This window comes from Pseudochaenichthys georgianus, chromosome 7, assembly GCF_902827115.2.
Source record: "Pseudochaenichthys georgianus chromosome 7, fPseGeo1.2, whole genome shotgun sequence".
NCBI lineage: Eukaryota > Metazoa > Chordata > Actinopteri > Perciformes > Channichthyidae > Pseudochaenichthys > Pseudochaenichthys georgianus.
Window position 1 is genome coordinate 34,143,142 of NC_047509.1, and position 27,826 is coordinate 34,170,967.

Below are 27,826 nucleotides of genomic sequence, written 5' to 3' on the forward strand. Positions count from 1 at the left end.
ACTTCAATCAGCCTGCCCAGCTGGCACGCTTTGACATTCAGGAGTACGGCACATCGAAGTTGCCGTGCCCTGGGGGTGCCCAAAGGGCATATATCAAGGCTACTGCCTGTATACGGCAGGAGGAGCAACTCTTGATTTTGCCCTGGCGCCACTGAAGGAGGTTAGGCCCTCTAACCAGTGGCTTCCCCACTGGGTTGTCGATACCATCTCACAGGCTTACGGGGCCAGTGGCCGCCCCCTGCCATCAGGCTGAGATGCCACTCTACAAGGAGCATCTCAACATATTGGGCTGCCCTGAGAGGGGTGCCCCTGGAGACCATCTGCGCCGCGGTGTCGTGGGCGTCTTCTGGCACATTCTCCAGTTGTCATCAGGTCAATGTCGCCACTCCCCATTCTTTGGGTCCTTTTGCCGAGCTCCACGGCTTCCAGTGGTGAGCAAGGGCTTGGATTATTCATGACATTGTTGGTATAAGTCATCCAGTGCTAAAGCACCGCCTCTGGCGGTCAGTAGGGACGAAATAGAACGATAGTTACGGCTGTAACTACGGTTCTATGAGTCCCGGATGACCGCCAGAGTTCCCTGTCACTCAGAATTCTTGTGTGCTCGCGAGAAGATTCTGGGAACAGATCCTCTGACGATACCGGCTGATATAGCCGGTGTCACGTGGGTCACAGGTGACTTTGTTGTTATTGGTACTCGAGCTGCGCATGCGCGCGATGGACATATCCAGTGCTTAAAGCACCGCCTCTGGCGGTCATCCGGGACTCATAGACCGTAGTTACAGCCGTAACTATCGTTTTCACTGCAGCACTATAAGTATGGTCAGTGTTGAGATGTAATAAAGTACATGCACTTAAGTATTGTGCTAAAGTATAATGTTGAGTGACTTTTACTTTTAATATTTTCAATCTATGGTGCTTTATACTTCTTTTCCACAACATTTTGCAAGCCAATATGTTACTCTTTCATTTACATGACAGCTTTAGCTACAAAAATTAAATAAACTAATACATGAACATTGATAATATTATAAATAATAACATATTTATAAGTATTACCCAGAGATTTAATAGATATGATTCTGAAATAACTACTTTTACTTTTATATATTTTTTATATTGATGTCAATCATTTTGTACTTTTACTTAAGTAAGATTTTAAATGCAGGACTTTATAGTGTTTTAACATTTTGGTGTTTGTTCTTCCACCGCTAGGTATGGTCATCTGTTATTTAGAACAGCCAAATCATTCCCATTATCATAAAAAGGATATCTGGCGTCTTGTAGGATTTTCAGAAGACTTTGACACCAACGTCCATTAAATAATGACATGAATTCTGTTGTCAGAGGTCAAGTTCATAATATATGTTTTTATGCACTAAATTTGACAAGTCCACTAATATGTCTGAATTGATGAAGTGGTGACATGTCAATCAGATGTGGAGGGAATTTGGTAAGGCAGTAAATTCGTTTTAATTTAATTTCAATGTCTAGCTAATCTTCTGCTTGTCAGTGTTGGTTGATTAACTTACTGTACAGGAAGCTGTTGACATTTATTTTTGAAAAAAACTGTGGTAGGATTTTTGACAGACAGTGATAGGGGATTGGACTGAAGAGAGGGTCAGAAAAAAGAACAACGGAGGGAGTAGCACAACAGAAAGGGAGGACAGGGTTGGGGTGCAGTCAGAGAGAAACGCTAACAACAGTCACTAGATTTCCCCAGCTATCCCTGAGAGTTTATCCTGATTGTCTTGTTGTCTGTTCTCTGAAGCATGTACCTGAGCTAAAGAGACTCACTTAGACAAAGAGAGGAGCACAGGGGACAGAGGGACTCAGCACAAATATACATCAAGCTGGGGAGGAGAGGGGGAGGCAGAGGACAGGCTGTGTTGTAAAAAGTGCAGTGTGTCTGGTCCCATGATGCAATTGTTGCAAGGACTTAATCATTATTTAATATCTCTCAATTTATCCATTGCTACTTTGTGAAAAACCACCCTTGTCTTTTAAAAATAGATGATATAATATAATATAAAAAGTCAAAATGTTACTATTGTATTATATATATGTGAGCCATGTCCAATATTAAACAGGTGTTGAAAAATGTCCTATACAACCATATATTTTTTAAAGAGGCCCTATTTGGGGGGTTTTCCCTTTCTGGCAGTGTTTTATACAGGTTTTTGTGCATCTAAAGTATACAATCAATGCAGAGTTTGATTGACAAAAATAAAGAGAAAGTGAATTCAATTCAATGTGAATGCAAGGTTTTCTGCGTCTAAAAGTAGACGCAGACAAACCTTTCTACACCTACGTCAGTTGTCAAAATATTGGTCAAAGGCTTGTTAAGTGCCAGCTAAGATCACATTTTTCACATTACGCTGTTATCCAAAGGAATCTTCTCGGATGAATTGGAATCAGTTGCCTCAGTATGGGCAACCTGCCAAAAAAAAAGCACTGTCGCTGAGAAGAATAGCCAGACTTGAATCCTTTTCTCTGCTATCAATGCCAAAGATGGTATGTCTACCTTTATACATTACTCCATTTCCCTCCTTATCATTCCCACGTGCTGTTATTTTAAGTCTTCCTGGATTTGTGAGATATGAATGTCTAGCCAGCCAGACTCTCTATCCAATATATTAAGAGGCTCTGTCTTGGCTTCCTATCACCAAATCACTCACTCTGCTGTTGGTGCTCTTACACTAAGTCGTTCTGGATAAGTGTCACATTAATGTCGACAATGAAAAGACACCTGCGTTTAAGGAAATCAATGGTAACCCACCAGAAGGTATGGGCATTGTTATCCTCCTGAGATAGAGCGTTGAAGAGTGTAATCTCTAACCTACAAGTCAATGTCTCAGTGAGTAGAATGATGCGAACACATTACTAGATAGTCATGGTGTCTGTCTTGTGGCCTGTGGACAAGTAGTCACTCTGGATCAGGTATCTAAACCTGCAGGGAGAACTTCAACTGCCTCGGATTAAGCAACGATTTGAACTAGCGATGTCCCTGCTTCCTTTTGAGGGAGGTAGGACTCAGCAGACATTGCCCCATCCTAATCTTGACTGGTGTTGATTGTCAGCTTCAGCCGTCACAATGTAATCCTCCAATTCAGAACTAGCGGGTCATTGCTGGAGTCACCACTAATCCACTTGCAGTCGCAAAGGTAACAGTGGTGAAAACACTCCTAATGTCCAATAGCAGAGAGTCCAAGGGATACTTGATGTGGCCCAGGGCAGGTCCATCACAACGAGGAGATACAGGAAGTATTGCCGGATTACTAAAAGCCATCCAAGATGGAATCCTGGGAGAATGGGGATGAAGAACTGGGAAATATGGCCAGCTTTTTTAAGAGATGTTGTAGAGGTGTCCAAAGATAATCGGTCAATATGTTATCAGCTGTCGTTTTTTTTTCTTTCGTTTTTTTGCAATTTTACTTTGGGGTTCTGCTCCACAGTATCAAACACAGCAACATGAACAACACAGTAGACAAGTCAGCACTCAGAACAATGACTGTAGGTGTAATAGTAATGGCCACACCAATGGAGATACCCAAGCAACAGAGGGAGTAAGATAAGATGGACTTTTATTAATCCCTCGTGGGGAAATTATTTCTCTGCATTTGACCCATCCTAGTGTTAGGAGCAGTGTGCTGCCATTTTGAACGGCGCCCGGGAGCAGTGTGGGGAACGGTGCCTTGCTCAGGGACACCTCGGTAGCACTTGGTCTTGCCGGGACTTGAACTGGAGACCTTCCAGTTGCCAAGCCAAGTCCCTATCGACTTCACCACCACCGCCCACAGTACATTTGAATAACACTTGTCTTTATGGTCTAGACTAGAGAAGCATTACACTTCACTCACATCCAGTCTGCAAGATGTCCACAGAGAGATCATAACCGTGGGTGTTGGCCACAGGTGTTTACAGTACAATCTTCACCAAGGCCCAGAATACTCATTCAGTGCCCACTGCATGTGAACACAAAATGCTCCAATGTGCACTAACGGAGCTGCATATCCTTTATTACTTTTCCAAGATAGAAGGTTTTGTCTCAGCCTTTTTTACGTCAGACAGCAGTGTGAGAGACTACAGTACAGTATATCCCCCTCCGGGCGGTGAGGACCCTGCAGGAAGACACACAATAGGGAATCGGACAGACTATGTTTCTCTGAGGGCACAGATAGCAGAGGCACAAGTGAACGTCTCCTCGCAGAGTATAGAACTCAGAAGATTCAACTGCCACTGTAAAACAAGGTTGGCACAAAGACTGTACGACTTGAAAACCATATCAATCCAATGTAAGTGTTGCAGTGGCAAGAAGAGACTCATTACATTGTCTTTACACGAGGAAAGAGTCCTCTCATTGTAAAGATTGTGAATGATCTAGGTACTTCATGATCTCAGCCGTAGTAATCTCGCACTGTTCATCAAAATGAGTGACTCCACCAATCATGTTGGGTCACGCAAACACAACATACCACTAAAGGGCAACCAAATGTTTCCAACACAAATCCCATGGTCCAAATTTGAGAGATGGAATTGGCAATCAAATCAGCTGTAGTACGGATTCTACAATGATCAGTCAATTCATAGAGACTGATTACATCTTCTAAGAATCAATCCGTAGACATTGTTACACCAACAGAGCTACACACACCACTCACCAACACAATGATACTCAGGCTGAAGCCAACTTCGAGCATTGTTATGTTCTGGATTCAGTCCAGTGGGCTTCACTGGCAGGCGAGCACGTACTCACTGTGGAGAGAGTTGTGATTAAAGAATGAAGAGTATCTCTGCGGTTCTTTATCACTCTGCCTATTTCTCTCCTTTCTCTCTTTCACGCTCACTCACATATATGCTCCCTCATGTCCTTTTCCTCTCCTTTTGATCCCTGTTAACATTCTATAATAACAATATTAACACATACCTTTTTTTATTTTTCCGCTGCACATTGCAGTGTCAATTCTGCTCATTATATTTATGTTATACATTTGTTTTAATTAGTCTTTTATCATAATGAGAAAGTGTTAATTGATGAAAGTATGATGCAACATGCTGTGTAATACAGAACAACTCAGTGAACTCATTTGAATGTTGAAGCGGACGTTGCCTTCTGCCTCAGTGCTGCGTTGGCACCACTCGGTTGCATAGGAACGTTAGTCACAGGCGGAATGTCCAGTACATTCGGCCGCTACCAATCTCAATTCAAATGGAATCAGGGACAGACTTGTTTACCCTGGATAAGGGAACCTACTGTACATGTGGTGTTGTTGTTGTTGTTGTTGTTGTTGTTATACTACCTTCTTCTTCTCCCCTCTCTTTATTCCTACAGTGGTGGCACTCTACTGACAGTGAGCGGGACCAACCTTGCAACCATCCGAGAACCAAAAATCAGGGCCAAGTATGGGCAGGCAGAATCCTTTCATGTGAGTATTGATGTGACACACACACACACACACACACACACACACACACACACACACACACACACACACACACACACACACACACACACACACACACACACACCACACACACACACACACACACACACACACACACACACACACACAGACTAACATTAACAGGCAGCCCAGTGTACGTAGAGCACATATAAATTCACAAAGGCACCCTGGTAGTAGATACATACTACATTATTCATCTGTACGCATACAGTACATACATTAACTCCCACATATATGCAGGCATACCCCTACACATACACAACATGATCTACAGACAACTTATTGTACTGTGCCACTAAAGGTGGCAGACACACTGTCTGTGTGAGTCTGCTCCCTGCACAGATACAGCTTCAGACAGCTAACGCTACCTCAGGCCACAGAGCTTTTCAAATGTCAGCGCACCACATGAGTGTTTGTGTCACTGAAAGAAAGAGACAACATGAGAGGGACTGTGTGCGTGAGTGAAGGAGAGACAGATGGAGATGCTTGGGGAATAAAGATGAGAAACCAATTCAGTGTCTCATCTGAAAAGTTGAAGAGCTTCGTCAATTCTATAGATTCTCAAAGCACTTTAGTGATTGGCATTGAGAGTTTAAAGCTCTTATAGTTGGCAAGGTTGAACACTTCAAATCAAACTGCGGCACTCCAACCTGTTTGCGAGGCAAAGAGAATGCATCCCACACAGCCCTCTATCAAAGTGCTACTTACAGGACCATGTTTTTAATGCTGTCGCCCATTTAATACAAACCACGAATACTGAAATGGCAGCCTTTTTCCAAAGCATATCCGGGTTTCCCACACATAGACTTTACCTGGGCGGGCCGCCCAGGTATATTAACGTACTATATTCCGCGACCCATTTAGGTTTAATTTTTTTTTAGCACGACGCCATCTGCGATCGATTAACTAGTGGACGACAATGAACCCTCACTCTACCCCTGCTGTACCTGTTCGCTCTGCTGTCGCGTGAAGGGTCTGCTTTATGCGCTCCGCAGTAACCCCGCTGCAAGGCTCCGGCGAACAGTTCACCCACTAGCACCCCCCACCCCCCCCCCATCGTCCTCAGTAACCACCACAAGTATCCACAAGTATTTCAGATCTGTGGGAAACGCTGCATATACTATGGTGTTTTTACATTTTGTATTATATTTGCTTCCCTTCCAAACAGCCTTTACTTTTTCATTTCATAACTGCGTGACAGCCAACTTAAGATAAGAATCAATCACAATTAACCTCATGTCCACTTTACACAATCATTTGTCAAAAGTGGTATTACTGCATTGTATGGCACTGCAATTGGACGTGGGGAGAGATTTGAAATCTCTGTGATCCCTGTGAAAAATTGCACTCCTTTTGCACCTCTTGTTGTCAAAAAATAAAACATGAAAGCAATTTATTTAATATTTACATGTTTTTATTGTGTTTAGACGCACGTTAGCTTAATATCTTTTCATTCGCTGAATTTGTTTATATACATATGGAGTTGTACTTAAAGGAGCCCTGCTATGTTAATCTTCTGGTATGTGTATTTTGTGTCTCTACTGTGAAATGCCTACATGATTTAATGGTCAAAGGGGAGTGTAAGGGAGGGACATTATACTATGCTATAATATACTATAACTAGCTATACTATACATAGTATACTATTTCACCCATTATACTATTTAACCCACTACAAGAAGGGAAAGAGGAAAAACCTGAAAAACGAAATAGGGCCTCTTCAAATCCTTATTTATTCATACACCTTTTGTATTTAGTAAATGGTCTACTTCCTATAAATTGAAGCAAACATGGCCATGACATCTTGTATTCATGTATTCTCCAAAGCAATAATGTTACATATCCCCCAGTACAAGCAAAGGAACACAGGCCATTGTCCATTAGTAACAGTTGATCATACATGTGCAACCAATTTACATGTCCAATAGGCATAACAGCACTGCAGCGACACGGGGCATTGACAGAAGGGATGGTTCATTATACCCGGAAGATCTGATTTTAAATAAACGGATAGCCTGCAGGTTATTCTGACTATTTTATAAAGAAGGCCAGGCTACCTGTTTTATAGAAGACATCCTCCCGTCAAGAACACTTTAACTAGAATAGTATAAAAACGAGTGCATTTAGGTTTCGGTGCACATTCATTGTACATATATCTTCACAGAGAGAATACGTTTTTTACGACGTCTAAGGTCTTTCTTGTTTCCCCATGTTCAGAACTGTACGGTGTATAATAACTCCGTCATGGTGTGCCTGGCTCCGTCGGTAGCTGATTCTGAGCTGGGCTTCTCCGACTCCGGCACAGGCCCGGATGAGATCGGCTTCTACATGGACAACGTGAAGGCTCTGGTGGTGGTCAACGAGACGTTCAGCTACTACCCCGACCCCGTGTTCGAGCCGCTCAGCCCCTCAGGGATACTGGAGCTCAAACCAACATCGCCGCTCATTCTCAAGGTCAGAAAAGCACTGTTGTGTTCCAGATATCACTTGCATGCATGAACATTTCATTTGTGTTTACCTCGAAGTGGTAACGTTAGCAATATACATATTGAAAAACAGGTGTATATTGAACATGATCAGTGGTATTACTTTAGACAGCGCATACAGTATGAACGAGGGAATCGCCACCCTATCAAAAAAGTCAAATGTTCCTGTATACAATTAATCAGATTTAGTTTAATTAAAGGTGGGGTAGCTTGAGAAACCGGAATGTCAAATGTCCCAGACAAAAAGTCAACATCTTCAGTCTATACATACATAAGACATCTAAACAACAAAGCAACAGGTAGTGGAGCAAAGTAGGTTTAGTGTACTTCATATTATCATAAGTATAAAAGGTATGGGGGATGGGGAATAATCGATATGTAACCATAACGATGGTTTTCTAAACTTCCCTTAATCCCATAAAGAGTCAAAACAGAGCTGCCAACAACGCCCAAACTGTATGTCGTGTGTTTAGAAAGATTGCTTTACAGAACAACACTTCAAAAGAGAGCGCTTTTCTTACAATAAGATCATTTTACTTACAATAAGAAAAATGCACATAACCACCACCATATCAAAAAGTGTGTTAAAATGATTGTGTACCCACTTGTACACCTTATACACACATTGCGGTTACATTATTCAGACCTCCGTCTCAGGTGGTAGGTTTCTCTTCTTTCACTCGTCTGCTAAAGTCTCAAACATATTGACCTTATCTTGTATTAATAATGGCAACGCCTTCATACACCGACACGTACACACACACAAACACTGGTATATCTTTCCGAATGTGTTTACAAGGTCTTTTGGAGAGGAGGAAAAACATCTCACAAATGTTTCATTTAAAGCTGAAAGCAAACACTTTCCAAGGCCCATTTATTTCCTTCAGTTACTAACGGCAACTTCTTTCACTAACGTTCTTCTCTGCAGCCTCGAGCCCTCTTAAATAACAGTCTTTTCAATTTGTGTAATTATGTTTCTAGTGCTGGAAGGGCAGTGTTGAAGCACGCAGTCCCAAGATGTAGGACATTTGAATTATTTTCGTTTTTATGTCTATAAACAGTAATTGGATTTAAGTATATGAAATTAATTGCCAGTTTTTATCCTACAAAACTCACCTGGAATATGTATTCTAAGAGTTATTGGAGAGAAATTAAAGTGGCTACAGTATGCATGCTATTACTCTGAAATAACCAGCAGATCAGTGTCTGTAAATAACTATCGATGGGTTAGTCAAGAGGGTTTTTCTGGCCCAGGGGCACAACATGTCATGGCCCCCCCTGACCTTCACCTTTAAAATGTCAAAGAGATGAGTGCAAACCATGAGACTTAGAGAGGACCAGAAACAGATACAGACTATAAAGAGACACAAAACCACGACAGAGCTGTAAAAACACCACAAGGAGACCAAAGCAACTACAAAGACATGCAAAATGGCTGCAAAGAGACCACAATCAGGCATATAACAACTACAAAGAGATTCAAAAAAGACTACAAGTGAAGGAAAACAACTACAAAGAGACACAAAACAGTTGCAAATACAAACAAAGAGACTACAATTGGACTCACAAAAACGGTGAAAACAGACAAAACAACCACAAACTACAAAGACAACATGGAGACCCAAAAAGACTAAAAGATTTAAAGAAAAGCAACAAAAAGATGTAAAACAGCTGTAAAGGGACACAAAGAGCGCAACATGAGACTCATGATGACTATGAAAGGGAGATAACAACCATAAAGAGACACACAATGACTACAGAGAGACTCAAGGTACTCTAACGGGGGGGAAATAAACTACAAAGAGACACAACAACAACCATTAATAGATACACAATTACTACAACAAATAATACAAATAGCTGCATTACCACAACATGAGACTAACAAAGACTATGACCCGAGATAACACAACCTCAAAGAGACACAAAACAACCACAAACAGACACACACCATGTGTTTCCTGCTTTAACAGAAGAGCCACTGGGGTCTTTGTGCAGGTCTGTGCACGGGGGCCCATTGTCTCCTAACCCAACCATGACATATACATACTAGTATTAACTATTGACACAACATCGTTAGTGCTGAAAAACAAATGTTCTTTATTTGAGATATTGGACAATAATTGTAATTTATTTGAGATTAGTGTCACATTGATGTCCTCTATGTAATCCAGCGTTCAGGGCTTTTATCTGCTGCAAGAATGTGCCTCGACTATCTCTTATGTTATCACAGAGAGAGTCTGCCACGGCGCTTATTTCCACGAAGAGATCGAAAGCGGCATAACCGCCGTAATTTATTTCCTAAACGATAATCTATTAGCAAAGAGCCTCTCGGTAATTTCCAAATCTCCTGCTTGGCTTGCCGGTGGAACTGCCTACCCATTGGAAGCGGTGATGAGATGAACAAAAATGCAATTTGGCAGCGTGTGATGCTGGGAAGGGGGAGGGGGAGGGGGGGGCTGCATTTCTCAGAGATGCGTGCACTGCGCTCGCCACGCAATTAATTTCTCATCTGAAGTGTCGGCTGTGTTGTTGCCGAGGTGTGTTGGCAGGAGAGAACACATTGATCTGGTCTTGGTGTTCCGGGAGTGCTTTTTGCTGTGTGTGTGTGTGTGTGTGAGAGTGTGTCCCAGGCGCGTGATGCTTCTTTCCTGGACTGTGTGTGTGTGTGGCAACAGCTCCGTGTGTGGCTTCAACTGGAGTGCATGCGTGGCGTGAACTCTGTGTGTGTGTGTGAGATGGGATGCATGTTTTACAGGGCTGCGGAGCGGGCTGGCGGCCTGCAGAGACGATGGATTGGAGAACGGAGTCTGTCTCTGCGTCCCACTGCTGAGCCGGCGGGGGGGCCTGGCAGCTCCCTCCCTCCTCTCATCATCGCTGCTCTGCTCTCCTGATGTGTTCTTGCCTCATCTTGTTTTCTTTGTATTCAACTTTTCCCCTGTTGCTTTTTGTTTTCTTTCTATGTGCTGAGTCTCCCCTCGTCACACCAATCCCCCGCCCCCTTCCATAACAGACACACTGTGTGTCGAATTGGAACTTGATATGGAAATGAAAAAGTGGAACAGAATATTGACAAATGTTTACAATTACACACCACCGGTACAGACTTTAGTGGACTAGAGTTGTTGTGACTTCCAACTGCCTCGATATTAAATGCAAGCATGGGGACACTTATTCTACCTTCAGTGTCATGTCTCACTCTCCTTCTCCAGCCGGCGTGAGGACTCATTATGGGTTTACACTACAAAACAAAATAACAATATTCGTCTTAGAGTAGAGACATTCATGAATAAAACATACAAAAGATGAAGAAGAACATTGTATCGGTAATTCTACAGTTGCAAGTAAACAATTGATGATTGAAAAGTAGAAATCTTTTGGTATACTGTATAAGACAACATCTATATGTGATGTATCCATAGCGCTTCATTTCCTTTGGTAGTTTGATATGAAACCTTTCAGCCATTTGACTTTCTCTGTGCATCGAGTAAAGGCTGCTTCCATAGTTAATATGTGCAACATTAAAAGTTCTTAAGGTTAATTTACTTTGCATCAAGCATTGTCCTGGCTGTTAGACTTTAGTTGTACATCTTCGAATAAATCGTCCACACCAATATTAGCCAATGGGTACATCATGGCAAAACATTTTTAAACGTACTCAATAAGACGTTGTTTTGTGTCTTTTGTGGTCCATAACGTTAGTAGTATGACAAAAATAAGTAAAAGGTTGCGACGTAGCGCCAGCACATAATGCTTGAGCCCTTTTTCCATATTGCATTCAAAGCAATGTACTATGATGATCACACAGCAGTGACGTGCGGTGAGGCTCATGGCTGGTGAGGCACTGACTCTATCAGTCAGATTTACAAATATTATTATATTTTGACTAGGGCTGTCAGTCGATTAAAATATTTAATCGCGATTAATCGCATGATGTCCATATTTAATCGCGATTAATCGCATGATGTCCGTAGTTAATCGTGATTAATCGCAAATTATTCGCACATTTGTTATCTGTTCTAAATGTACCTTAGAGGGATATTTTCAGGTTTTTAATACTCTTATCAACATATGAGTGGACAAATATGCTTTATGCAAATGTTTGTTTGGAACAGTTCACTAGCACCCCCCCCCCCTCTCCCACCATCCAACTAACAACAACAACGTCAAGCCTTTGGGCTCTGAAACTACGGGGCGTTAACGCGTTAAATTGCATTAGCGCGTTAACTTGACAGCCCTAATTCTGACCTTAATCGAAATATTCGGTTATTTTCAAAAGCTTTTTTAGTCTGATGCTTCGATTAACTTTAAACAGACCGTTCAACAAAAGGATACCCACACAATGTAGTTTCATTTACATATTGGATTGTTCTCTAGTAAGATCCCATGTTCAATAAAATGGTGGACTTACCTTGACTTGAAGATGAAGTCCATGCGCCTATCCTTCTGGACACAAATCTCTAATACTTTGTTGTAAAAGTCCTCCTTATCTTTTGTAGTTTCAAAACTCGAGCTTGTTGTTTGAGTCTACCGTCTCTGCGTCGAATAACAGTAGCAACAATAACCTGTGGGCTCACGTGCGCCCACATGTTACTGTCTGACTCACCTTGAGTCTGTTTACTGTGCTTTTATGTCACATCAGCAAGACTAAATATCTCAAACAGTGACACACATACATTACATACATTAGCTAGACTATGGAAAGTCAGCAGGACGCATATTAAAGTCTCTGTAAACATTATATTGGCGACATACAGAGTGATAGCAACAGGCACGCGCCAAATGCATGCGCTCAACCTAGTTTCGAGGGATTACGCAATCCGAGGTGAGGCAACTCGCATCTCATCGTATGGGAACTGAAAATACGCCATTTCAGCCATTTTTACCACAAATATGATCAAAATTAATGGAATCAAACAGAACATACATTTATAGCACAGACCAGTGGAGAAATATTAATATTTATTTGATTGTTATTTGTATTTTTACTTTTCACGAGGAGGGCACTGCCGCCCCTGGCCGCACGTCCATGACACACAGTCTATTCGCTGGAATGAGTTGAATGCCTCTCCTCACCACATCTCTCTCCGTCTGTCTTCAGGGTCGAAACCTGATCCCCTCGGCTCCGGGGAACAGTCGCCTGAACTACACGGTGCTGATCGGAGAGACTCCCTGCATCCTCACCCTGTCTGAGAGCCAGCTGCTGTGCGAGTGGCCCAACCTCACCGGACAACACAAAGTCACGGTGAGTCACGCTCCGCTGGTGCTCTGCCGCCATCAGGCACTTCCTCATCTGACGTCACTTCCTGAAATGATTCCGTGCCATTTTGCACCAGAATGCCTCGAATTGATTATCCGAAAGAGACCTCGCTCCAAATGATGGGCCGAGACCTTCATGCTAGACTTCTTTCTTAATCCATTGTTCTTTCTTATTCATTAAACAACTGGGTCAGGTTTTAGTATGCCAGATTAATTCCAAAAAGCAGTTTATAAAAGGACCAAAAATACCACCTGCTCTACTTGTTATGTGCACGCTGACACAGTAATTCATGTTTACGAAGATAAAAACATGGCCGCCCATAATGTCACTCTAACCTTGTTTATGAGCTATGTGAATAACCCTTTCTAAACAATGTCCTCTTGACAGATTCAGCATACGCTTCATTGCGCTTGCACACCAAGGCTGCTGTTAAATATCTAACGCTTAATTAACATGTTGATCTTCATTGGCCTTCAGATAGCCTGTTGCTAAAGTGGACGTTTCAGGAGGTAGACCCCTGATGAATACTAATGACGGTATACAAATACAAAGCACAGATATGCAAAGTTAAGTGCTTAAGAGTTACATTCGCTAAGGGTGTTAACATCCCAACTCACAGGGACATCACTTTTTGGCATAACGTGTTGAAACAGGAACACGGTGAACGTTTGCCAATTGAAAACCATGGTTGTGGTCGAATTGTCAAAACAATACATTTTCCTAACACTTTTTCTTCACCTCAGTGAAAACATGTCTTGGAGTTAAGGAGGACAATTGCTACTCAATATATAAGCACATCTAGATACTTCCCCCATGCGCTCTTATCATGTTTTGTGTTGTTCCATGCAGGTTTCATAAACAAGGAAAACGTAAAAAAATGCTTTTTACTTTGTAACCCAGATTTAAATTAAAATCAGTAAAGGCCCTGTCACACTGTCCCGAAGTTGACACCCGATGGATACACGAATATGGAATTGTGAATTTCGCACGAAGATGGCCCCGAACCACACACGAAGGCAACATTTACATTAAATTTAAGACATACAACTGCAATGAAAGTACCAAAAACAATTATGTTACAGTACTATGATACAGTACTGATATCTTCAGACTTTGTTCTTTACTTTCTCCGTCTTTATATGTAGAAAATATTACGTTTTCTCCGTAATGTTGTTTCCATAGCAACAACAACTTCCTGTCAACTGTCCTTCAAAATAATATATTATATCCTTTTTAGTTTCACAGAACACAAATTGGGCTATTTACATAATATATTTACATGATTTTGTTGTGCAATAAAACAACCCGATGGACACACGATAAAGGAAATGTTCAAATTCGGCTGTGATCGTAGCAACATCGGGCCGTTCGTGAGGGCATCTTAAGCCATCGTATGACCGCTGGCGGAGTTTCTCAGGCTCCGGCAGCAACTTCGTGAGCGGAGGCAAAATCTTTGGCATGCCAAAAAATTGCCGAAGGACCTTGCGAAGGTTCATTTTCGTGTTGAATTCGTGTGTCAATTTTGCCCTTCGTAAGGCCATCGTGAGGGCATCTTGTTATCCTCGGTGCCATCGGGCATTCGCCCCGATCAGAGTGAGGGTGAATGCCCCGATGATAACACGAAGATGACACGATTTGACAAGATGCCCTCACGAGTGCCTTACGAAGTTGCCGCTCACGAAGTTGCTGCCGGAGCCTGAGAAACTCCACCGGCGGTCATACGATGGCTTAGATGCCCTCACGAATGGCCCGATGTTGCTACGATCACAGCCGAATTTGAACATTTCCTTTATCGTGTGTCCATCGGGTGTCAATTTCGGGACAGTGTGACAGGGCCTTTATGAAAGAGAAACTAATGGTTGCTCACGCTCTTTCCTACACTCATGTCCACACTCTATGTATCGACATGAATGGTAATATGATTGTATTGCAATTTGAATAAAAAATACTTTATGCAATATATGCATTACTTTGTTGGCCTACATATGGTTTAGCGTGCATATCACCATTCAAACATGTTGCATTACACAATATCACTTAAGAACCCCCACACAGTGAAATGTTGACTTTATTTTATGATTTACAGTTATTAATATATCGTTCAGAGTTTTCCTTTTGGTTTAACAAATTGTTAAAAGTTCAACTCATATGGCAAGCTATGGCTGAACATGCACAGTAACAATGTGTGTCGCTCACGATGGGTTGTATCTGTCAACAACGGAATGGTGCGTCATTAAAAATATTGGAACAGCATTTTCCCCTTTTCTTTAGTAAAGACTGGTCCTCTTTAACGTCTGCTAAAGGAGTCTAAAGTTATATACATACCGTCTTTAGAAGATAAACTACAACTGAATTTGAGGCAACCATAAGTGAAATTAAGAAACAGAAAAGGCAGTATTAAGAATAGAGTTGTTTCTGCACGATGCCGCTGATATGCAGACGCTAAGCTTGCCTCCGAGCTCTAATCCAGAACCCACGTTCACCGTATAAAGCGTTCTGATGTGCAAACGGTGTCTTCCTCACGTCATCACTGAGATATACTTCCTGTTTCCTGTGTGAAGCCGCTACTTTTTCCCATCACCTCCCACAGTGATAAAGAATGCTGTCACTTTCATTTCTAGAGGTTCTCAAAAGTGCGACACAGTGCTGGATAAAGTCGGAACAAGCTTGCGAGTGCGTCCCGCGGCAAAGCGTTCAGCTGTTCTTGTCCAGAGCTGTCAGCAGCCTGCAGAATGACACGACTGATTCACGGTGACGGCAGCAGGCTTTCAGAATGCCTGCGCAGCTCCTGGAGCATCTGTACAGCGGAAGGTCAAACCTCAGCCAGGAGACGCAGAACTCTCTCTGAACACGCGGATGTTTCTTCGTATATCCCGCGAGTTCACCCACCCTTTTCTAAACTCATCACCAACGTCCTTTCACAGTCATTTCCACTATATCTTTATGACATCTACTCCCCGCGAGCTACAGCCAATATACCTAGAAAGCCACTGACAGCGCGTCCATGTAATTCAACATGATAGCTCTCAACGCAACCAGCCAGATCCAAGAAGGAACTGGGATTTCTATCTTTCTTTTTTTAAACAAAATGTCATGTCGAATATCGGAGCGGTGCGATGTGTTGGCGGGGGTGGCGGAGTCCTTCGTCTGACAATAGCCGAAGAAAAAATAGAGCTGTCTGTTCGGATCTCTTCTGGTGTGTGTGTGTGTGTGTGTGTGTGTGTGTGTGTGTGTGTGTGTGTGTGTGTGTGTGTGTGTGTGTGTGTGTGTGTGTGTGTGTGTGTGTGTGTGTGTGTGTGTGTGTGTGTGTGTGTGTGTGTGTGTGTGTGTGTGTGTGTGTGTGTGTGTGTGTGTGTGTGTGTGTGTGTGTGTGTGTGTGTGTGTGTGTGTGTGTGTGTGTGTGTGTGTGTGTGTGTGTGTGTGTGTGTGTGTGTGTGTGTGTGTGTGTGTGTGTGTGTGTGTGTGTGTGTGTGTGTGTGTGTGTGTGTGTGGCCTTGCATGTTTGTGTTTGCGGAACTCTGCAGAAGAAGGACACAGCTGTAACACAATACTATTCCCCGTGTAGAATGACCTACATACAGGGGACCCCAATGGGTGTCCAGACGTGTGTGTGTGTGTGTGTGTGTGTGGGGGGGTACAGAGTGTGTGTTGGCAGCTGTGTGCCTCCCTTTTGTTTTGGCCTTCAGCTTTTAAAGTTCCTCCGTCTGTCAGTCAGTCTGTCAGGAGAATAAAAATAGACAAATGCCTCGAAAATGTGTCACCGATTTAATATTGATTGCACTTGCTCAAGTGAAGTCATCTGAGGAAATGATCTCCCCTGGATGATCGTACGAGATACAGCAGTGACCTATGATAAGATGATCAATTGGTAATGTGAATGGCAAAAAGCACCGGTTCGTCTCCATACGTGCTGCTTTATTGATCGGTTGTGCAAGACCTACTGTACATCAAATGTGTGCGTATTAATTTACCAGGTAATCCGTTTTATATCATAAAAAACTGCAAGTCCTTTACCTGACTAATGCTTGGAGTGGCATCAACAAGAATATTGATTTTTTTTTTTTACATCGGCATGTAAATGCACAATACAAAAAAACAACAACAATAAACAAACCGTAAATACAGTATACATATTAACACTATATTAAATCTATAGAGAACTCAGAGACCCAGGTCGTCGCACGCATCTCTGCTTGTCTAGCTGACATCTCTCAGTGGATGTCTGCTCATCACCTCAAGCTCAACCTTGACAAGACTGAACTGCTTTTCCTTCCGGGAAAAGATTGTCCCACTCTTGACCTGACTATCAACATCGGCCCCTCTGGTGTTTCCCCGACTCAGACTGCAAGGATTCTGGGTGTGACCCTAGATAACAACCTGTCCTTCACTGCAAACATCGCTGCTATAACCCGCTGCTGCAGATACACGCTCTACAACATCAGGAAGACACGCCCCCAGCTGACCCAGAAAGTGACGCAGGTTCTGGTCCAGGCTCTCGTCCCCTCACACCTAAACTACTGCAACTCCCTCCTGGCTGGTCTACCTGCATGTGCCATCCGACCTCTGCAGCTCATCCAGAATGCAGCGGCTCGTCTGGTCTTCAACCTTCCTAAATTCTCCCACACCACGCCGCTCCTCCGCTCCCTCCACTGGCTTCCGGTAACTGCTTGAATCCACTTCAAGACAATGGTACTTGCGTACCATGCTGCGAATGGATCTGGCCCTTCCTACATCCAGGACATGGTTAAACCGTACACCCCAGCACGTGCACTCCGCTCTGCATCAGCCAAACAGCTCGCTGCACCCTCGCTGCGAAGGGGACCCAAGTTCCCATTAGCAGAAACACGTGGGTTTGCTATCCTGGCTCCAAAATGGTGGAATGAGCTCCCCATTGACATCAGGACAGCAGAAAGCTTACACACCTTCCGGCGCAGACTGAAAACTCATCTCTTTCGACTCCACTTCGAGCGATAGAATTACTAACAAAGAACTGCTAACAGAGCACTTATATACTAATAAAGGACTGGCTTATCTAAAGCCAGTTGAGTAGCACTTGAAATGCTTGGCTCTATGAAACCTGATGTACTTATATGATTCTGTTTTCTTCAAGGTTGTGTCTTCCTGGTCGAATGTACTTATTGTAAGTCGCTTTGGATAAAAGCGTCAGCTAAATGCAATGTAATAAAAATACACTATTTAAAATAAAAAAGTAAATCAGTTAGAATACACAGAAATGTACTATTACTACTAAATATACTATACATATGGGATATCAGCATTTGAAATTCTGCAAAAATATTTGCAGTTTTAAACTGAAATTGAAATGCAGTGCCTTTGAAAAGGGCCTTTCAAAAATGTTTTCTTTCTTCGGAAACACATTTGTGAGACCTAATAAGTATATTTTCTGACACTCCCAGTTCACTGCGCTAATTTTGACATGGCCATATTATATGAAAACAATAGGACATATACAGTATCTCACTCTATACTGTAGCTCCTAAATATTTCACTATGTTCACAGCTGGTTTCTCAGTCTGCCGTTTGATGCTGGGCAAGTAGAGTACAGTGAAAGAGAAACAAGTTTGGAATGTGCTACATTAAGCTGCAGATTGAATAGCAAACGCTTTAAAGATTTGTTATCAGAGTAGGAAGTCTTTCTGTAACCTAACTAATCCAAACTCAAACTATAGCTGGCTTTTGTATACAAGTTAATTCTGATGAATCTCCTCCTTTGCAGCCTGATCATGTCCGCAGCTAATTGTCTTCCTTATCTCCTCTCGGCCCATCTAATTGTCTCTACTATTGCAAATTAAATATGTAGATATTGCCTACATTGATATTGATATAACCACTCTCACACTTTGATAATGTTAGCATGCAAGTGCACTTACCAGAGCTTCAAAGTGCATAATCACACCTCATTTTAATCGCTTATCAACCCCCCTTGTTGTTAGCTTGATTTGATGGATTCCAGCGCTGTGAGCTTGTTTCTCTCTCTCTCTGAGACGCACTGCACTTATGTAAATCTATTTAGTCAGAAAAAAACATTACATGTGTTTGACTTCCCATAATTACCAAGACTCCTTGGGGAGGGATTTAAATGCTAGTGATTACTTTATTTGATTACTTATACTGTGTGTACGTGTGTGAAGCACAGCCTACACACTCTCTGACCTAAATCAGTTTGCTAAACTTAACCTTGATGGATGAGGAAAATTACCGCCTAAATATCTATCTTAAAAAACCCAAATGTTAGTGATTAATATGTGCAGAAGGAGTTATTCAAAGTTAACTTGAAAGATCTTCATTACCAAAACCTTCTGAAGGTGCTGCCCTAAAGGCAAGACTTAAAACCTTTCCGACGAGAAGTGTTCACAGCAGCCTCCAGGTGATGTAAGACCCCCCCCCCCCATGTCAGCCTGTCAGAGGATCGGCTGCTTAGTGGGAGTACAGAACGCATACAAGTTTAATGATGTGGTAGAAATCAGGTCAACCAACTTCTCTTTCATCAGACCACCATCCTTCCATTTCTTTAGACCACCTCTTCCGTTCCCGGAGTACCTGCTGCAGGAGGCCTGTTTGGTTTTCTGACTCTTATACAAGATCAAATCCTAAACAACAAAGATTATGTTTAAAGTAAAAAAGTTGCCTTTTCCTATGGAGGAACTGCATGGATGGCAACGCGCGGGTCAAGCTTGATTTGGAATGTCAGATACAAGAAAATATCCTGGGAACAGATTATACAAACTTCCCTTTTCTGAGCTGTCATAATGATAGAGTAACACAATTAGAAAAAAATATGCAGGCTTCATATGGCAACCATTTGAAGACCCCTCTGGCCTGACTACATACTTTAGTTATTTCAATGTAAATATGTCCAATGCTTCGTTTTGCAGCGTGATTGTAAAGTTGTGACTCCGGCTTTTACATATTTGGAACTGGAAATCATTGCCAGAAACTCAATCTGAAAAAGGAATTTTAAAAAGCAACAAATGTGTGTTGTTTTTTTCTCCACAGTAACTACCCATTTCCTGTCCCTTCACTTCTGTGGTAGAGCAACACACTGGACTTTCGATTGATTTAGAATGTCGGATAGAAGGAAATAACTAAGCATCAGCTATAGAAAATACTTTTTAGACATGATAGACCGCTTTGGACCAGACAATTCTGCATAATGAACAACATTGAAACTGAATACAGCATACAATACTAAATTCAATGTAATTCTGCACTTAGTAGTGTGTTTTCCTTTTTTGAGTTCCAAAAACTATTTTAAAAAGTAGAACATTTATGGAACAGTGGGCTAACTTGATCGGTGTCAGAACTTTCATTTGAAATTGTAACAATTTCCCTGAAAAACGTTTTAGTATTAAAACATTAGGAATCTGTGTGTGTTCAGATCCGTGCTGGAGGGTTCGAGTACTCCCCCGGGACTCTTCACATCTACTCGGACAGCTTGCTGACACTTCCTGCCATAATCGGCATCGGAGGGGGGGGCGGCCTGCTTCTGCTGGTCATCATCGCTGTGCTGATCGCCTACAAGAGGAAGTCGAGGGACGCCGACCGCACGTTGAAACGTCTGCAGCTCCAGATGGACAACCTGGAGTCCAGAGTGGCTCTGGAGTGTAAAGAAGGTAGGACACAGTGGGATTGAACCTTTGTTAATCAACTGTGTGAGATTGCTATGCTAATTGGGTTTGAAACTATACTTGATTAAAGACAGGTTAAAGTTTGAAGACTCCAGGAAGTATACAGAGCGTTGAAGCAAATGTCCGTATTGGCCAAACTGTGGTACGACAACTTCCGTGTTAGTCTGTGACGTCATTGGGTCCAAAACATTTTTTTTCCATTGACAAACATTTGGAAAGAAGAGTCTGTAAATTGGCATGTCTTTTTTTTGTGCAAAATCAGCTACCCAGTCCTAACACTTGAAAAGCCCTCATAAAGTGCGCTACATGCCATGTTCAGAATTATTTTCACTCTTCGTTCTGTTGACTGAGCCAAGCTGTGACGTGGCGGATTGGAGGCGGGGCTTATATAAAAACGCAAATGCTCATGCTCATGCTTTTACTCCCTGCAAGATCCAGGTTTGTTCGAAAGAGTCACGCGTTTATTGCTTTTTCTTCCATTAAGCAACTTTTATAGGAATTAAAAAAGCCCTGCCTCTAACACTGTATCCAGTTCTCTTCACACATCCATGTTCTGAATCTATAGTCTTGACTGCAAAAGTTGAATGTAATAGCCAAAGAATACCACGTAGAGAGAGATACTCCATTCAGAGATGCCATCCAAAGCAGCTGGATGCTGCCGGCATCACTGACAACACGGTTCCTGCAGGATGTGTTTACTGAGGCAAATGCATCACTGCGCCATAGTTGAGTCATTGCAAGTAGAAAAGTATTTTATTTACAAAATAGGAAGGGTTGATATAACATCAAGCAGCCAATTTAGTGAGCGTTATAAAATCCATCATCGCAGCAAACAGCCAGGAGGCAAACCAAATGGTGCTGTATGGATGGGCAAATGGCGGCCCCCACCTCTAATTTTTGCAGCCCTCAGATTAATGTATAAACAACGTAATTAATTAAAATAAAAATAAATAAAAAGTATTAAAATAATAATTACAAAAAAATGCAAAAAGAATACATCTTAAAATATATTTTAAGATCATGTTTAATCCTCTGATTCATCTGTACATTGCTGTTTTAGTCTGTGTTCTTCTAATTAGTGTCTACAGTGTGCCTATTGAGCCGTTTTGAGTGACGTGGGTCAAGCCCCAATCAAGCCCCTGGGTGTTTCTCAATCTTGAGTGCGCTTGCTTGGTAGCACATGTCTTCCGAGTCAAAAAAAGAAAAAGCGATACCGTTCCGTTAAATATCAATAATTTCGAACATCGCGGGGAAATTCCTTCGACTCATTTTGAAGTTTTGGGGGAAGCCGGAAGTGACGTCAATGCGGGAACGCTTCACTGTGCGGCGAGAGAGCCAAACACGGACAAAGTGTGTTGTCATGCGTATAAATGGTGAATTACTGAGTTTAGGCACGCTAATAACGTTTTAATGAAGTTGACTACAGTATATTCATATGTGTCAGTGCTTTCATGTCAATTTGGCGACATAAACATAGATGATCGTGGTGAAGATGATTCGATTATTTTTGTAGTTGTAAACTCAAGTGGATGAAACTACATTTATTAGTGCTTTCATGTCAATGCGGCGAACATATGATACATTAAATGATCGTGAGGATGATGATTAAAAATCGTTTGTTTGAGCCGGTCTGCATTTCCTGATGAGAAAACAAACCGATGCTTTTTGTAGTTGTACACCAACAACATGGATTAAACGTGTGGTTTTTTTACCACAATGTCGGGGAAATTAATGGATAAAATGCACGGATTATTATTATTATTCCCACTCCGATCGGGACACTAGGTCCACCGTTTCCCCGCAGCGAGGCTCCCCCCGTTGACAGTTTACGTGGGCTGGGTGCAGTGGCGAACTGGCCATCGGGACGAATCCCGATGGGCCGGTACCGAAGTAGGCCGGTCGGATAAGTAACTAGCACATCCCCCATAGGCGGCGCGTGAGGCTCAGGTTTGAGAAGGTTACATAACTTATTTTACCTGACGCTGCCCGCCTCCGGCGTCTATAGAAAAGAGATCCACTCAGTGTGCGGAGTTTAAATCTCTCAAGTCATATTACAGGATAAAGGAAATACAGTTTAAACTGCCATGCAGAGAAGACGCCGACGTGTCGCACTTATCATTCATATCACATCATCAATCAGATCATCGATCATATAATATCATAATATATCATATATTTCCTTATCTGAGTCAGCTTCTCCAGCCTCATCTGGCCGTGCAACACTCACAGTGTCACAGACTGGATGCAGAAGTATTATTTTAAGCAACTCATTATGTTGACGAAACACTCGAGTCAAATGTAATTAAAGTCAGATCCACTCGTGTCTTAGACGTGAACGCGCTCTCAGCTGGAGAGAGAAACCCTGGCTTGATTTACCGAGTTGATAACCAGCGTCGTAGGACCGCTTAGCGAGATCTCGTTTGTTAGTTTGTTGTTGTTAGTTTGTTTGTTACTCAAACATATCCAGGGTATGTTGAACTGGCTTCGTAGTACAGGGCACAGGTGGCGAGCAGCGCTAATGTCAAAGACACAGACATTATACATTATATTTGTATTTTACCAGGATGCAGTGACACAAATATTTACATATTTACATTTACTATCTACAGCACCCACCGCCCCTGACATCCCCCACTCCCCCCGTTGACAATTTACTAGCGGTACCGAACTTCCGAAGTGGGCCGGTCGAGAGTCCCGGGATGATTTTTAGTCCCATTCCACCACTGGCTCCATGACCATATGATCGCCCATATTGACGCACCTCATTCCTAAACTTCTAACAGATACAACATAAACCGATCCTTCAGCCTCATATGAGCTCTCAGACACGTTCAACATTAACCTGTCATCGCTGTCTGAGCTTGCTGCTGTGTGCGCCGTCGTGCGTTTACATCTGACTGTATATATATAAACGTTTACATGCAGAAGTTGGGATCCTGAAAGGTGCAGCTGGAGCGCTGTGCCCGCAATGACGTCACCCATCATTTGGCGGGACTTGAAGAATCCGCGAGAAGATCCAGAAAATGGTCAACATTGAAGGCAGATTAATGGTTATCAAAGTACAAATATACAAAATCAGTTCAGTAACGGTTTTCAAGGGGACAATATGTACTCAAATTGATGGGTTTGGATGATGGGGGAAACTCGTGTCACAGGCTCTTTAAGTTACCGCGTGTAATTATGCCTTCAAAGCTTCAAAGCTGTATTTATCATCTGAATTTGGCGAAACAAGATTAATATTCCAAAAATCAAGACTTTGTTTATTTGAAATTAGATGAAAACAAACTGTCACAGACCCTGCCGTGTTATCTATAGGCGCATTCACACTGCGGTACTTTTCCCACAAAGGTTCATGCGAACTTAGTTCATGCAAACTCTTTAGTTCGCATGAACTAAGTACAGATCGCGTTCACACCAGAAAAAGTCCCTGGGGGTGGATTAGGCAAATGAAGCCGCTGACGTCACTTCTTCTTCTTCTGCTTTGGGTTTACTGGCAGGCCGCAACCCACTTCACGGCGTATACTGCCGCCCAAAGTCCCCGGCCGGAAGTCCCCGGAGTTGGGGACTGGCTTCAGTAGAAGCTGCTGGGACTCCCAGCAGCTTCTACTGAAGCCTTCCGAGTAAATCGCCAGAACGCCGACACCTCCTCATCTCCACCGCTCCCATGTTTTCTTTTGTGTTGCCATAAATTAGTCTCTCTGCGTTTCTGCGCTGGGCTAATGCTAATGCTAATAATGCTAATGCGAGGATAATAAAATGGCGGCTTCACAAAACTTTTTGGGAGTTTTACGGGGCGTGGTTTGCAATCCGCCCAGCCAATCAGGAATATAGCTCTTTTCTCACAAAAGAGCCGCTCGAAAGTCCCTGCTCTCTAGCAGGGACTTTCGAGGGGGTAAAAAGGTTCGCATGAACTCATTTGAGGACCGGCTCTTTTTGGTGTGAACGCGATCATGAACTAAGTTCGCATGAACCTTTGTGGGAAAAGTACTGCAGTGTGAATGCGCCTTATGATTACTATACTCTCTTCATTCATAATGTCCGCAGAGTTGACAGGTGCCTGTGTTGACACTCCCCTTATTGTGCATCAGAAGCAGACAGGCTACAAGTGTCTTAGGTTCAAGTTAGACAACTAATGTCTGGGTTCGTGTTCATGACTTCATGTTTATGTCATCATAATAGTTTTATTCCACTGTTAAATAACCTGTTCAATACAAACATGCCACTTGACACATTTCTGTGAACTGATATTTGTTTAGTGAGCTTATTAGAGGATTTTCCTTGAAAGATTGAAAGATGTCAATGAAGATGTCAGACTTAGTATATTTGTTAATAATGACATACAATACATGGAATTTGTGTGTGTGTTCCAACTGTGAATCTGCGGCCCCCTGGAGGCCAGTACATAAATGATGTGGCCCCCACCACCATCCATGTCATCGCCATACTGACGTGAAACAAAGAAGAACAACATGTATTCCTGTGATTAATTTCTCCCTACGTGTTCCCTGTTATTGTCCATCCGTACTGTTTTTAAACCTTTCTATAGGCTATTTCATGCATTTTAAGGTGTCTTTGGGTGCTTTGAAAGGCGTCTCTATATTTTTTTATTATTATTAACAAATTAATGTATGAAACTCTTGCAGTCCTATTTAAAAAGAGTATTGGTGCCTCCTGTGGCCAACATTTATATTACAACATCAAACAAACTATAATATTATCAATAACAACTTTTTTCCCAACCCTTAACCAACTGGAAACAAATTGAGGAACTTAGAGAGATTATCCTGAAACCAAAAGTGTTTCACCTCTTACATGATAAACCTAAGAAATGTATTTCCAGGTTTTTTCAGATAAAGATGGAAAGCATACAGGAGGCAATGTGAGGTCAAAGTAGCAAGTGTGTTGTTTGTCGAGAAAGGAGAGGTAGAGGCATTTGGACAGGAGACATATTGATCTGAGAGGGAGTTTGGATGACTGATGTAAGGACAGCCAAAGTGTTTACAGCCACCCAAAGCCATGGAACAAGGTCATAACATGATTACCCTACAGGCACGATCATCTGCTGAACAACCAACTGGAACAGAGCTGCAGTTCAAAGTGATCCGTGCACGTTTACTGACATTTTCTGAAAATGTGCTAAGAGAAAAAACATATTCTTTCCTCAAAGAAAAACCATTGGAGTCGGTAGAAAAGAAAAGCACTCCGTTTTCCAAGACATGAAGCATGGCCTTATTCCCATCCGCCCCGCCTGCTGTACTCCCAGCTGGCCTGTAGAGGCGAGACAGTGTGTGTGGGCGGAGGAACAGATGAAGTGGGCGGGCCCACGGGCGGGTGTGTGTGATAGCAAAAGTGTATGTGTGTGAAGTTGGCTCCGCTCTAGGAGTCCTGAGGGGACGAGACAGGGGACGTTTGATTCAGTCATCTGTGAAAAGCAGACAACACCCCGTACACATCCTCCAAACTAGCATATTAGCAGTCATGGATGATTAGTTACACATTAGAAATGCTGACTGGCAAGTGTCATGTTTTGAGTCAGTATAGATACTGTTGAGACGCTTTATGAAAGCAAATACAATGGAATGGATTTCCAAAGAATTCATGGGCAAAGCATTGTTTACATTTACAGGCTAATGCAAGCACACTCAGTGCGGTGGCATTTTATACACTTCACTTCCCAGATGTGCTGTGGTGAAGTCTTTGCTTTGTGTACTCAAATCAGAAACATATGAAGGATTTGTTCAGGAAAGACCTGCCAGATACACTGTTCACAGCAGCCAGATTAAAGCAAATACACTGGACATCAAACCAAAACCATGTGGCAGCAACAGGTGATTACAATGTATTTAAATGTTAACTTGTGTGTTCCGGCTTTTACCAAGGGGTAAGGTTTATTTGAAATACTGCAGAAACTCTCCACTAGTCGTGCACATGGTTTTATTAGATGCGATACATTAGGAGGGTGTTTCCTCTACATTACATTGCATTTAGCTGACGCTTTTATCCAAAGCGACTTACAGTAAGTGCGTTCGACCAACAAAATACAAACTTGAAGAAAACAGAATCATATAAGTACATCAGGTTTCATAGAGCCAACACATTTCAAGTGCTACTCAACTGGCTTTAGATAAGCCAGTCCTTTATTAGTATATAAGTGCTTTGTTAATAGTTCTATCGCTCGAGGTGGAGTCGAAAGAGATGAGTTTTCAGTCTGCGCCGGAAGGTGTGTAAGCTATCTGCTGTCCTGATGTCAATGGGGAGCTCATTCCACCATTTTGGAGCCAGGATAGCAAACCCACGTGTTTTTGCTGATGGGAACTTGGGTCCCAAGTCTCCACTCCCCTGGATTGTTGGTGCTGAACACCTCTACATTTCTAAGTGCTTTAGACATGTTTAGTTATGCCTTAGTTAATTCTTAATACAAAACTGCATTGTCATGAATATAAAAATAGTCCAGATAAAACAATCATATTTCATGAGTTTTCAATCAAATCTCCCTACAAATAAAACTGTTTTTTAAAGAGATGAAATGCACTCTTGAACTTTAGATAGATATAGCTGTAATAATGCTAATGGTAGGATTGCTCAGTGCCACGCAGTCTCATTAAGATGTCTTTGCTACTAAAGATTCTTGAGAAAACTGAGGAGAATTTACTATCTGTTAAATGCTTATCACTAGTGTTGCAATTCAGTGAAAGTCAGTCATAGTCTCGCTTTAACTATATTTGAGGTATCTTGATGTATTATTCAACCGACATTTCAGTTCATCAGAAGCCATTCTTATGTGAGGTGTGTCTTCTTTGCCCTTTTCACGCAGCATCATTTGCCATTCGAGCAATACATACGAAATGAATGAATGAAAGAATCGGAGATGGGAGTTTTGATGACAGAATGTGGAAGGAGCGAAACAATGATGCAAACCTCTCGTCTTCTTTACCTGGATTTATATTTGTCACACATCTCTACCTC

The 27,826-nt window shown here is 42.2% G+C and overlaps 1 protein-coding gene across 2 annotated transcripts in view; it reads left to right on the plus strand.

Moving 5' to 3' along the window:
* Positions 1 to 27,826, plus strand: part of plxna1a (plexin A1a) — a 320,685-nt gene that overhangs the window by 254,780 nt on the left and 38,079 nt on the right. For both annotated transcript variants that reach the window (XM_034086873.1, XM_034086874.1), the window contains exons 17-20: positions 5,333 to 5,426; positions 7,683 to 7,919; positions 13,053 to 13,196; positions 20,611 to 20,845. In XM_034086873.1, the coding sequence (XP_033942764.1) occupies positions 5,333 to 5,426; positions 7,683 to 7,919; positions 13,053 to 13,196; positions 20,611 to 20,845 (710 nt within the window). The remainder of the gene's footprint in view (positions 1 to 5,332; positions 5,427 to 7,682; positions 7,920 to 13,052; positions 13,197 to 20,610; positions 20,846 to 27,826) is intronic.